We start from the raw sequence: 12,502 nt of genomic DNA on the forward strand, positions 1-12,502 counted from the left end.
CAAGCAGAACACATGTGCTGAACACACAGTGTCATGCTCACCAATCCTGTAAAGGCAGGCAGAGTTTCCCTGTTGGCCAAGCAATATCAGTGTCTCTGGATCTTAGCTGCTGCTGCATGTCAGGGTTGTGCAGGAGAGCCCTGGAAGCTCTTATCTTAGGTTGGGTCTTGGAGGTGAGTTCTTCTTAGTGTCCCGGGCTTCATTTGCATCTTGCCGGGCGCTGCCATTTTAAAATCCCCCTTAGTGCGGACTCCGTGCCCGCGGCTACACGCGGCACGGAGTAGGTAGTTCGAATTAGGCTCTCTAATTCGAACTACCGTTACTCCTCATGGAACAAGATATACCGGTAGTTCGAATTAGAGAGCCTAATCCAGAGAACATGCTTCCGTGCTGAAACATTGGCTGAAGCCTGAAGGGGCATACAAATGCATATCTGGCCTATAAATACCTTGCAACACAAGCTGCAAAAATGCCCTGCAAACATCTGTTCTCATTTTCAGGTGACATAAATAATAAGCAAGCAGCATTATTTCCTGCAAATTGAAAGCAAAGTGGTTTGTCTTTGCAACTGGCTGACCAAGAAGCAGGACTGCGTGGAATTACAGGCTCTAAAGGTTGTATACTGTTTTGTTTCTGAGAACAATTATGTAACAAAAATAATTCTACATTGGTAAACAAGAATTTCACAATTCAGAGATTGCACCACAGGGCTTATGGGAATTGACAAATATTAGGATAAATCTTTTTTACAGTAATCAAAACTAATCCTAGAAAGTTAGCACTGGACCCTTCATATCCTGGCCTGTAAGAGAAAGCAAGATATTTGAGAATGCAGAAACACATCCAAAATGTCTCTAACACATGGAAATTAGTCATCCCTGCCTGTTTAATGGGGAGATTAAACCTGCTGTTAATTGTGATTCTTTTTCTAATCTAGCTAATCTAGTTCATGGCAATCACTTGTGTTAACTGCAGATAATTGACAGCCAAACCTGCAACCAATGAAGAACCAGAGTTAGTGTCTCGGGCCATTTCTATGGGGCTGAATGGAAAGTGCTGTGTGGAAAATGCAGAAACTCCCGAGGCCTTAGGTGCTGACTCTGTCGGGCTCCGGGGTTGGAGACCCACAGGGAAAAAATGGTGGTTGCTCAGCTTCCCTATCAGCTCCCTCCTCTTCTCCAGTGCTTTCTGCTGCCCTAGTCAGCTGTTCCTTGGTGTGCAGGGGAATGGGAGGAGGATCAAGGATGAGGTGCACTGAGGGGGAGTGGCTGGGCATTGGGGGCAGACAGAGGAGAGGGTGAGATGATGAGAAGAGGCCAGTTGGGCTTTGCAGGAGGGGCAGAGTGGCAGCAGCACCTGGGGATTCAGCACCTTCTGGCACATTGGAAAGTGGGTGCCTGGGCCACAGCCAGTTGGCCCAAAGGGAGACAGAACTTGTGCGGGACCCCAACTAGGTGACAGGCTGAAACTGCAGCCTCTGCCAGACCAGGGTCCCTCTCAGTCTTCCCTGGAATCCAGGCGCTTGTGCAGCTGCTCAGGAGAGATTTCAATGCTGCTCGGCTGATTAGCAGAGCACCCAAAGCCAGGTCTCTGGTTTTGCTAGTGGTGCACATTCACACATGCCTTGCTGCACACAAAAAAATTTATTCTGCACATGGATGGAAGCGATTAGAGGGAACATTCATGGTGGACGGGCTGTTAGAATGGAGCCAAAACAGACCTCCACGTTACAGCCCTGGAGCCCCAAACAGGCCAATGGGTGGCAGAGACTCCCGGGGGGGCTCTGTGCTGTCCTTCAGTGAGCGTCTCTCTTCCTTGCTGCTGCAGTGGGGTTGAGTTCCCCATGTGCTGAAGCCGCTTGGCACAGCCCCACTGACAGGACTAGGCAGCCCTCATCCTGTTACAGTCACGTGGCTCCACCTTCTGGTTTCTAGGCTGGTTTGCTGCAGATCCATGGTAGACTGCTCCAGCAGCCTGAACTGGCAACGCTGTTGTGGCTCAGAAAAGCGCATTGTTCTCTGCCTGCGACTGTAAACCTGCAACAGCAACAAACCATAAACAACCCTCCAAAGCTGCTCAAGCAACTTCCCCAGCAGTGAAAATCCAGCCCCAAGCAAGTCACCCCAGGTCACACTGTGAATGTAGGGGGAAGCCAGTCACTCAACCCCCATTGCCCAAATCACAGGCCCAGGCTGTAACCACAAGGCCAGTCTCTTGTTTTAAATACAAGCCGCAACATTTACTGATTTGACAAAAGAAAAGGGGACTCACCAGTTGTTGAATTCGGTGCCATTTGCCCATTTCCAGGCCTGGCCCCCTTCCCTCCAGAGCCCGATCCAGTGGTCTAAGGATCCTTTATTGCGCACCAGGAAATCCTTTGTTCAAAACATAAAAGGCAATGTGCATCAGACAGCTGCATCTCGGGGTTCTCTGCAACCTACCCAGGCCACTGGGTCCAGGAGCTGGAATTCTGCACCAAGAAATGACACCCACATGCAGTGGGAAGTTTGCATGTTGCCCTGATCCAGAATAGGGACAAAATGATCAGAATTTCCCCACCAATGCAAATTCTGATTTTCAACCAGCTCTGATAATCAGCAGCTTCTGGCTCAGCTTCTCAACTGCATCCAGATCTTCAACACTCCTCCGTCCTGACCAAATCCTATGATTTTCCTGGGAGTCTCCTGTGGTTTGAGTCTTTTAACTCTCCAGCTCCTGGAGTCAGGGGATTACAAGAGACTGTCGTCGTTCATTTTAAAGGTGAGTTTCTAGCCCTTGTGGCTGCAGAGAAAACTTCTCAATGTGACCCCCTAAAAGCTGCGACACCTGGAACCAAACACTCTCAGAGCTGTTACCTTAAAGTCAACCTCATGGTTTTGAAGATCCTGATTCATGGTTTTTGAACACCTGGTTAGCAAGGCTGCTCCTATCACACAAAAGGGGCTGGGGAGCATCTGGATTCCCCCGCTGGGAATTCCCCGGGAGCAGAGAGTTGGCACATTAGCCCCACACGGCTCCAATTCAGTGCCCAGCGTGTGGGCAAGCTGGAGCGTGGGCAGAGCACTTGGAGTTCTAGCTCTTCTGGGCTGGGGGAAGTTGGATTAAATCAGTGGACTCCAACCTTTTTAACCACAAGATCATTTTTTCAATGTAAGTGCAACGTAAGATCCACCTCAAACCCAAACATCCTCGCCTCATTTCCTTCCCCCACCTTCTTTGAGGCCCTGCCGCACCTCTTCTCCGAGGCCTCATCCAGCTCATTTCATCCCCCTTCTCCCAGAACCTCACTCACTTTCAGCAGGCTGGGATACGGGGGGGGGGGGGGGTGCAGGCTCTGGTCTTGGGCCAAGGGATTTGGAATGTGGGAGGGGTCCGGGCTTAGCTCAGGGCAGGGGATTGGGGTCCAGAAGGGGGTTCAAGGTACAAGCTCTGGGAAGGAGTTTGGATACAGGGCGACTCTGATCTGGGGCAGGTCTGGGACAGGGGTTGAGGAAGCAGGCTCTGGCTGGGCATCGCTAAACTGAGATGGCTTCCGGATGGTGAAGCAGTGGGGTTGAGGTGTCTTATTCCTGCACCGCTCCTCAGAACAGCTGGCATGTACAGCAGTGGCTCCATGGCGCCATGTGCTGCCCCGCAGTTACAGGCACAGACCACAGCTTCTACCGGCCACGGTTCCCCATCACTGATCAATGGGAGCTGCAGGAGCAGTGTCTGCAGGCTCTGCCTTTCTCCGGGGCTGCAGGGATGTGCCCGTCGCTTCCAGGAGCAGCAATTCCCACAGGGATAATGACTCCAGCCACGACAGGTTCGGCAGGTTAGGACTCGCCGCTCAAAGAATGACATTGAAGCGTAAGGGAAATGAAAATGATGAAATGCACAAACCAGACCACCCCACAAAACTAACCCACTTTGCAAGCAGTAAAAGGAGCAATAACAACAACCCCCCCTATGTATGTGTTGGGTCTGGAGAGGAGAGTGAAGGGCTGCGTGTTTGTAAGAATGACAGACACACACGCATTGTGTGTGACAGAAATTTGCACTGCCACGCTCCCCCCATCCTCTTCTCTCTGTGTGGAGATGGGGTACAGGAGAGTGGGGAGGAGGGACACCCTGAAATTAGCACACCCCCTTCTCCCTCCCACACCCTGCACAGCAAACAGGAGGTTCCTACAGGGCAGCTCCAAGGCAGATGGCAGGAGCAGCATGACAGTGGTGGGAAGGGGCAACTGAAGGGTCAGCGCTCGGTAGCTTCTTGGTAAAACCAGTCAGGATCCCCTGTCAGAGGCTTTAAGATCTACCAGTAGATACCGATCAACTCCTTGGTGATCAATGGACTAAATTCAAGCAGCATCCAGGGCCAGGTCAGCCTCAGGACAAGCCCAGCCTAGAGCTGCCTTTGCTACCCCGACTCCATCTCTCACCATCTCCTGCTGCGAGTCAATCCCAGCCAGGGAGGCGCCGTGGGCTGAGCAGTTCTTCTGGCTGTCGGTCCAGTTGGCTCTAGGCTCTGAGAAATAGTAACACTTCCCCAGGTACCCGACCCAGCCATCGGGGCAGGCGGCCACTAGATAGGCTGGAGATGAGAAAGTAACAGGGTGAGAGATTTGCCCGTCTCCTGCTGTAATCAATGGCACAACCCATTAGAGACACCATAAGAAGCAACAGCCCCCCTCCTCCACTCTCTAGACCTGGGCAAGCTCAGCCTAGACACACTCCCCTTTGCAAGAGACAGGCCAGCATCTTCCCCTTCTCCCATCAGCTCCCAAAGCGATACCAGCTGTGAATTTGGAGCCAATTTCCAGCAGCTTGAATTTTGCCCCCTGCAGATGCAGATGCTGCCTGTGAGATCCTGACCGTGCAGTGCAAAGACGAGGTCAGTGCGGGCTCCACACTCACCTGGGCGGGTGCTGAGGATGATGATGACGATGATGAAAATGAGGTTGAGAACCAGGCTCAGCACGGCCAGGGGAAGTGCTCGGGTTTTCAACGCAGAGAGCCAACCTGTAACAGATGGAGCCGTTAGTGCTCCCACTGCTGCTGGGGCAGGGAGCCGGTCCCTGCATTTACCAGCAGCATCAGCTAGAACCGGCTTGTGAAGGGGGATAGTTTGCAACGAGAGGGAAAAGCTGAGAGTGAACATTTTGATTCCATATGGGAGGGAAAAGGCGTTTTGGGAGGGAAAACGCCCCTGGAAACATTGGCTTCAATTTAAGATTTTCAGAGATGTCTCCTGAGAATGTGTCCAGGGGAAAATGAGTTTGTGAAAGGAGAGACTGAGGGGAAGGAGATGGCAAATGTCCAAATCCCCAACTGATCCTTTTCCTATTTCAAAACACAAAGATTCTCCCCTCCCCCCAAACCAAAACCATGTCCCTGTGAAGGGCAGACTGGCCTTGTTTCCATCTGAGACCCTGAGAGCTTCGTTATTTTTCTAAAGGCTTTTGGAAAAGCAGTTTCCACCCTGGGGACATGAATGGGAACTTGACCAGCCTGTCGCACATGGAAGCAGGAAGCAGCGTGAACAGATTCAGCAGGGACCTCGGCTCTAAAGACACAGGCTGAGCCAGGCAGTCGACTGAAGGCCCTAGCTGATTTAAGTGTTTTGTCTTTTGAGGACTGGCCACCACGGGGAGATAAAGGCCTCACCGGGTTCCTGCCAGTTCCCCTGGGGCAGGGGACATTGTAAGAAGGCCCCAGAGAGGCAGTGGTGGTACCTGTGCTTCTCTCTCCACGTGGGGCTCTTCTGTTTGGTCTCAGGTGACTTTCCTGGGAACTCAGGAGTGGCTCCGACCTCTCAGCAGGAGGTGACCCATTCCCCATCTCTTTTCCTTGTGGAAGACGTGTGGCTCTGAAGGCGGAGACATGCTCCCTGGAACCCCCTTTCTGCAGCCAGAGGTAGCTACGGCCTGGTCACTGTGGGTCTGGCAGGGCCGGCAGAGACCCTTTTAAGGGCAGTTTCAAAGCAGCTCCCTTGTTTACAGCTCAGGCGCGGTTTGGTTACATTTGGTGATCGGGGAACCCCCCTTCCCAATATCATTTGTTGGCGAGTTTTTCCCAGATACCCTGACCAGCAAGGCTGGGTCTGAGCCGTGGTCCAACGAGCTGTTCCAAAGCTCCCCTGGGTGCTGCTTTTATCCCCAGGGCCAGCCCGGCCTTGGCAGGTGCCAACCAAACCAGCTCCACACAGAGCTGTCCTTAGGCTTTATGGTGCCCTAAGCGGGATTATTAAACTGGTGGTTATGTCTAGACTGGTGGGTTATTGCGCAAAAATGTCTGTTCTTCCGGAAAGCGTCCACACTCTCTTGCACAATAGCTACACGCTTTTTTAACCGGTGTAAGCCCTCTTGGCAGGGGCTCTTGCGCAAGAGGGCAGTGTGGACGCTCGGCAGGGATTTCTTGCGCAAGAAAGCCCTTTGGCTAAAATGGCCATCGGAGCTTTCTTGCGCAGGAGAGCATCCACACGGCCATGGATGCTCTTGCGCAAAAGCACAGCGCGCACATGGCAGTGTGGACGTGTTCTTGTGCAAGAGTTCTTGCACGAGAACCCTTGTGCAAGATGTTCTTGCGCAAGAAGCTGCCAGTGTAGACAAAGGCTTAGTGATTTCAACTCTTTAGCCCTCACCTAGGCTGGCAAAAGATTCCAGCTTCCACTGGACTAGCAAAAAGACTCCTCATAGAATCTACTTTAGGTCTGTCCTTAAAGCAGAGGGAAGGGGACAGGTGGAGCCAGTCTTTCAGCACCCCCATGGCACGCATGAAGCAGGCCGACTCAGCCATTAGGCCCTTTCCACCCCAACTCAGTTCACTCAACTCTGCCAAGGGGGAGGCTTGTTCCTCTGAGACCTCTCACAATGATGGTGTCTCTCCTGCAAGCACTGGTGTCAGATTTTACAGTTCCCACATTTAGGGGTAGCATGATTTGTGTCCCCCACAACAGCCCAAATTAGTTACAATACATCACATTCCATTCCAACAACCGATCCTCCATCAGCCCTGGCTGAACTGGATTTACAGACCCACAGGTCCGACTCCTTCCCTCTCCCTGCATGAGCTGTATTTACACATCAACAGTTAATTATCTGGCAGAGCTAAACAATTGGAAGGAGCACACCCACCCCCAGGGCAGCTCTCTCCTTTTAGCTGGCTGATAGCAAGCAGTAGTTTAGACCTTGCTTACCCATGCTCCACTTCTTCCCGTCTGTCCCGGCAGAGTGGTGCCCCAGAAATACTGGTGCCCTACACAACTGCCTATTCTGCGTATGCCTAAGGACGGTCCTGACTCCACATCACGGAATCGTCCTGTCTCTGTGTCTCTTCGCTGGTGCCTGGCGGTGGCTGGGTTGGAGGCTTCCTGTGAAGAGAATTGCTGGGTCACTCGGAGTGGCTGGGGCAGGTGGAGCCGACGGAGCTGGGGCTGCCCTGGTCTCTCTGCAGCCACTGTCGGCTGAAGGCTCCCAAAGCCCCCGACAAACACAGAGAGGCACCTGCTGGACGAGCCAGTTCCATGGGCAGAGAGTGGGGCCAGGCCCCCGGCGGGTGTGACCTAAGGCAGCCCCACTGAAACCCCTGAGCTCTGCCCCCCAGCTGGTGAAATGAGCCAGCACCCCCAGTTCTTTTTTATTCATGTCTGTTTATACCAGAATTGAGTGACTGAGGAATCAAATTAGTGGCTTGCATGAACCAAAAGAGCCAGTCGTGTGAATTCATTGTGTCATTTACTATGCTAGTCATGTTTAAACAGCACGGTAGGAAAATATTTGATATAGACACATAGGCTGTGTCTACACTGGCATGAATTTCCGGAAATGCTTAAAATGGAATACTATTCCGTTTTCAGTTTTTCTGGAAAAGGAGCGTCTACATTGGCAGGCTGATTTTCCGGAAAAGCCCTTTTTCCGGAAAAGCGTCTGTGGCCAATGTAGACGCGCTTTTCCGGAAAAGAGCCCCAACTGCCATTTTCGCGATCGGGGCTTTTTTCCGGAAAAGACTACTGGGCTGTCTACACTGGGCCTTTTCCAGAACAGTGTTCCGGAATAAGGACTTATGCCCGAGCGAGAGCAGAATAGTTTTTCCGCAATAGCGGCTGATTTTGTACAGTAGAGCATCGTTGCTTTTCCGGAAATTCAAGGCCCAGTGTAGACACAGCCATACAGACACCCTGGCATCTGTTATCCTCAGAGCAAAAAAGTGAATGACTTATGCACGTTGAAACATAGAAACATAGAATCCTAGAATTGGAAGAGACTTTGAGAGGTCTTCGAATCCAGCTCCCCTGCCTTCACGGCAGGACCTAGCACCATCTAGACCACCCCTGCTCTTAAATACCTCCTGTGATGGAGATTCCACATCTTTCCTAAGCAATTTATTCCAGTGCTTAATCACCCCAACAAGAAGATTTTTCTAAAGTCCAACCTAAACCTCCCTTGCTGAAGTTTAAGCCCATTGCTTCTTGTCCTATTCTCAGAGGCCAAGGAGAACAATTTTTCTCCCTTCTCTTTGTAACACCTGCTTAGATACTTGAAAACTGCTCTCATGTCCCCTCAATTAGTTAACAACACAGTAAAAGCAGCCTGATTGGATCCTAGTTAAATCGCACTGTGTCAATGTCATGTTCCGTAAAGAATGGCAGCAGAGACATCACAGAGCCAGGTGTGTCTTGCAAACCCAGTCTGAGTATCACCGGTGTTACAGCTTAAGAGTTTTTGAACAGACAGATTCAAAGGTTCAGTTGATGTCACATTGTGGAGCCAAGCTGGGTGTGTAAATACCATTAAAATGTGTCAGGGCGGAGCTTCGAAAGAGCCTTAAGCCCCGCCTGAGTTTGCTGCCTGGGGGCGGGGTCCAGCTGTTAGTCAGTGTCACTAGCCCATACAGTCACAGCTGAGTCAGTGTTCCTCCTCCTTTAGTGAAGTCCAGTCAGCGACCGGCAACAGCTGTTCTGCCCTGTTACCAGCCGTGATCGGAAGACGCTGGGTCCACAAAGAATGTGTGTTGGACTTTAAATACATGGTAAGAGGTTTTAATGAGACTGTTATTTACTCCTCCTTTACTCCTGCTTTACTAATTGTCTGGATTCACTTATCGTTTAGTTTAATATAACATGATAGCGGTTTTCAAATATCTAAAAGGGTGTCACAAGGAGGAAGGAGAAAATTTGTTCCTCTTGGTTTCTGAGGACAGGACAAGGAGTAATGGGCTTAAAGTGCAGCAGGGGAGGTTTAGATTGGACATTAGGAAAAAATTCCTAACTGTCAGGGTGGTCAAATATTGGAATAAATTGCCAAGGGAGGTGGTGGAATCTCCCTCTCTGGAGATATTTAAGAACAGGTTAGATAGACATCTGTCAGGGATGGTGTAGACGGAGCTTGATCCTGCCTTGAGGGCAGGGGGCTGGCCTCGATGACCTCTCGAGGTCCCTTCCAGTCCTATGATTCTATGATTCTATGATTAATATTCTTCTTCACCATCAATGGTCTCTTTTGATCATTTAGGTGAAACACTTGCTGCACATTTCTCAGAAGATTCACAGCCTCGCAGATAAAGAGAAACTGTCTGGGGTGTGGCATAAAGAGAAGTTGAGGAGCTAAAAGAACAAGCAAAGCAAAAAAGTTCCTTCCTCCAATGTCTTCCATATGACGGAAGCAAGACAGGAGCAACTCGCAGCTCGCTACAAGATGAATTGGGGTGGGGGGGGGCTGAGGTTCTAGTTCCCACAGGCAGGGCTGGATTAACCATGAGGCTCATAAGGCTACAGCCTTAGCCCTGCTGCTGGTCAGGCAGGGGATCACCTGTTCTTACCTGGCCCTGCTGGAGCCTGGTTCGATCCTGCCAGCAGGAAAGGCAAAGCAGCCCCTGCGGCTACCCCAGCCTAGCAAACAAACACCAGTCCTGGTGGGGCTGGACTGTACATTTGAAAGGGCCTTACTGGTTGTTTTAAGATGCTGATTTTCCATTAATTCTTTTTGTTTGCTTAACCCTCATGCAGTGTGAGAGCTGCTGATCCCATTGCCTGGGATAGTCCTGTGGTGAGTGCAGATGGGAGCCAGGCCAGGCCAGACAACCTCTTGAGTCCCAGGACTCTATACTTTGGCTACCGTAGTGGAAGAGCTTGGTGGCCAGATAGCCTGTGGGGTGTATCAGTGGAGGTTCACTGCACAAACTGGGCATGATCCCACAAACAACACCTGGGTTGGGTGTGAGCACAGTCACTCCTTGTGCTGAGCCAGCGCTACACCGGGAGTCGGGGCTTTCAGAACAAGGCAGCCTAAACTACAATGTCACCCAGTGTAATTTTCCCACTATTAACTTCCACTACCTCAGGAGATTTTACACTAAGGACGTTACATTTAGATTAATCAGCTCATCGAATAGTCCATCTAATTTGCATCCAAACTATTCAGTGAGTCCATGAGGCTGCTTCTGCTTTTGAAATGTAGCAAGCTCTTGCTACATTTCAAAGGCAGACTTCCCCATGCTTCCCTGCCTCACTCCCATGGAGACAGTGTTGGGGGAAACCTGCTTTTAACCCAGCCCCCCGCCAGCACTGGCTCCTGCTCTCTCCCGCCTCCCCCCCCCTTGCTGTCTCTCTCTAATAGAGGCAGCAAAAGGGGAAGATAAGAGGGGAGTGGAAGAGCGAATAGTTGAGTTACTAGTTGACTATCTGATAAGCACAGAGGCTGTGTCTAGACTGGCCGCTTGAATTTCGCAAAAGCACTGACTTCCTACTGTCTGAAATCAGTGCTTCTCACGGAAATACTATGCTGCTCCCGTTGGGGCAAAAGTCCCTTTTGCGCAAAACTTTTGCACAAACGGGCCAGTGTAGACAGCTGAGATTTGTTTTGTGCAAAAAAGCCCCAAGCGCAAAAATGGCGATCGGGGCTTTTTTGAGCAAAAGCGCGTCTAGATTGGCCACGGACGCTTTTCCGCAAAAAGTCCTCTTGCGGAAAAGCGTCCTGCCAATCTAGATGCTCTTTTCCGCAAATACGTTTAACGGAAAACTTTTCCGTTAAACGTATTTGCGGAAAATCATGCCAGTCTAGACATAGCCTACAATTAACTTAACTCTGCAGCTTCAGAGCAGGAAAATTGGGTAGGGGGCAGACGTAGCCTGACTGATTGGATAGTCGACTGGGCGCTTACATCTCCATTGTACCTCTGAAGGGCTTATGTGAACCAAAAGCTCATCGTGGTCCTCAGAAGCCATAAGAAGTGTGGAGTGGGCTTAGGAGGGCACCTGTACCAGGACTTTTGCTTTGCACTGTGGGCCAGAGGAGAGCTGAGGGCCCTTCCCCCACACTGGGAATGGGCCCCTCTTAACTTTAATCTGGCCCTGCTTAGCCACACCCCATCCTGGGGCCCGCTTTCACAATGCGCAACTGGAGACCAGCCCACGCCCTTGGCCACGCGCCAGTGTCTGTGCCTCGTGGCTGCCCGGGCTGTTTGCAGGAGAGACCCGGGCCAAGTTCCGAGGGGTCCAGGGGTGGATGGATGCAGCAGCGCCCAAAGCATCCGGCCCTGCCCCGGGTGCGCTGCGGGGGGGGGAATGCAGCTGGCCTGGGTGTTGCGACATGGACACTTCCCCATTCAGGCCAGGCCGGACGCAACTCGCCTTGCGCAAGGAAAACTAGGCTGGAGAAAGCAGAACCAGCGGGTGCCCAGCAGCCTCCCCTCCCCCTGCTCACCCAGCTCCGGCCCGGAGGTCACAGGATCGGCTCCCGGCGCAGCGCGGCCCGAACCCAGTTTCGCTTTCATTTCTGCTGCGCTCCGCTTCCCTCCTGTCCCCATGGGCCGGCGCGCTCATTGGCTGCCCTGGACCCCACCGGGGCACAGCCCGGGGACTGGGAAGTGCCGAGTCTGCGGGGCTCCAACCTCTGAGCTGCTCTGGATTGTCCAGACCCCAAAAGCTGGTGATCCCATCCAGGTGTTTGGTTGTTTTTTAAAATGCTACCAAACCATTGGTTGTTTTTTAAGTGTCTCCTATACAGACTCTGCTTTACATTACAGCTACGTCTACACTGGCATGATTTTCCGGAAGTGCTTTTAACGGAAAAGTTTTCCGTTAAAAGCATTTTCGGAAAAGCACGTCTGGATTGGCAGAATGCTTTTCCGCAAAAGCACTTTTAGACGCAGTTTTCCGCAAAAAAGCCTCGACGGCCATTTTCGCAATCGGGGCTTTTTTGCGGAAAACAGTACTGTGCTGTTTACACTGGCCCTTTTGCGCAAAAGTCTTTCGGAAAAAGACTTTTGCCTGAATGGGAGCAGCATAGTTTTTCCGGAAAAGCACTGATGATTTTACATGAGATCGTCAGTGCTTTTCCAGAAATTCAAGGGGCCAGTGTAGACAGCTGGCAAGTTTTTCCGGAAAAGCGGCTGTGTCTAGACTGGCCAGTTTTTCCGGAAAATCAGCCGCTTTTCCGGAAAAACTTGCCAGCTGTCTACACTGGCCACTTGAATTGCTGCAAAAGCACTGACTTCCTACTGTAAGAAATCAGTGCTTCTTGCG

At 51.4% G+C, this 12,502-nt stretch overlaps 2 protein-coding genes across 5 annotated transcripts in view; one reads left to right on the forward strand and one right to left on the reverse strand.

The window, feature by feature from the left end:
* On the reverse strand, positions 1-11,928 carry LOC142823126 (early activation antigen CD69-like). The gene is made up of 6 exons (XM_075913504.1): positions 11,682-11,928; positions 7,178-7,351; positions 4,897-5,001; positions 4,422-4,573; positions 2,272-2,375; positions 1-2,036 (listed from the first exon to the last, which is right to left on the reverse strand). Exons 2-6 carry the CDS (start codon positions 7,179-7,181, stop codon positions 1,931-1,933), a joined length of 471 nt encoding a protein of 156 aa, XP_075769619.1. The 5' UTR covers positions 7,182-7,351; positions 11,682-11,928; the 3' UTR covers positions 1-1,930.
* The window catches only part of LOC106732923 (early activation antigen CD69-like), a 22,189-nt gene continuing 18,548 nt past the window's right edge, over positions 8,862-12,502 (forward strand). For 3 of the 4 annotated variants that reach the window (XM_075913488.1, XM_075913485.1, XM_075913487.1), the window contains exon 1: positions 8,862-9,009. The gene's annotated coding sequence lies outside the window, so the exon portion shown is untranslated. Of the gene's footprint in view, positions 9,010-9,491; positions 10,026-12,502 lie in introns of all 4 variants that reach the window. The other variant, XM_014580387.3, reaches the window with a different exon arrangement.

Source organism: Pelodiscus sinensis, chromosome 32 (assembly GCF_049634645.1).
Source record: "Pelodiscus sinensis isolate JC-2024 chromosome 32, ASM4963464v1, whole genome shotgun sequence".
NCBI lineage: Eukaryota > Metazoa > Chordata > Testudines > Trionychidae > Pelodiscus > Pelodiscus sinensis.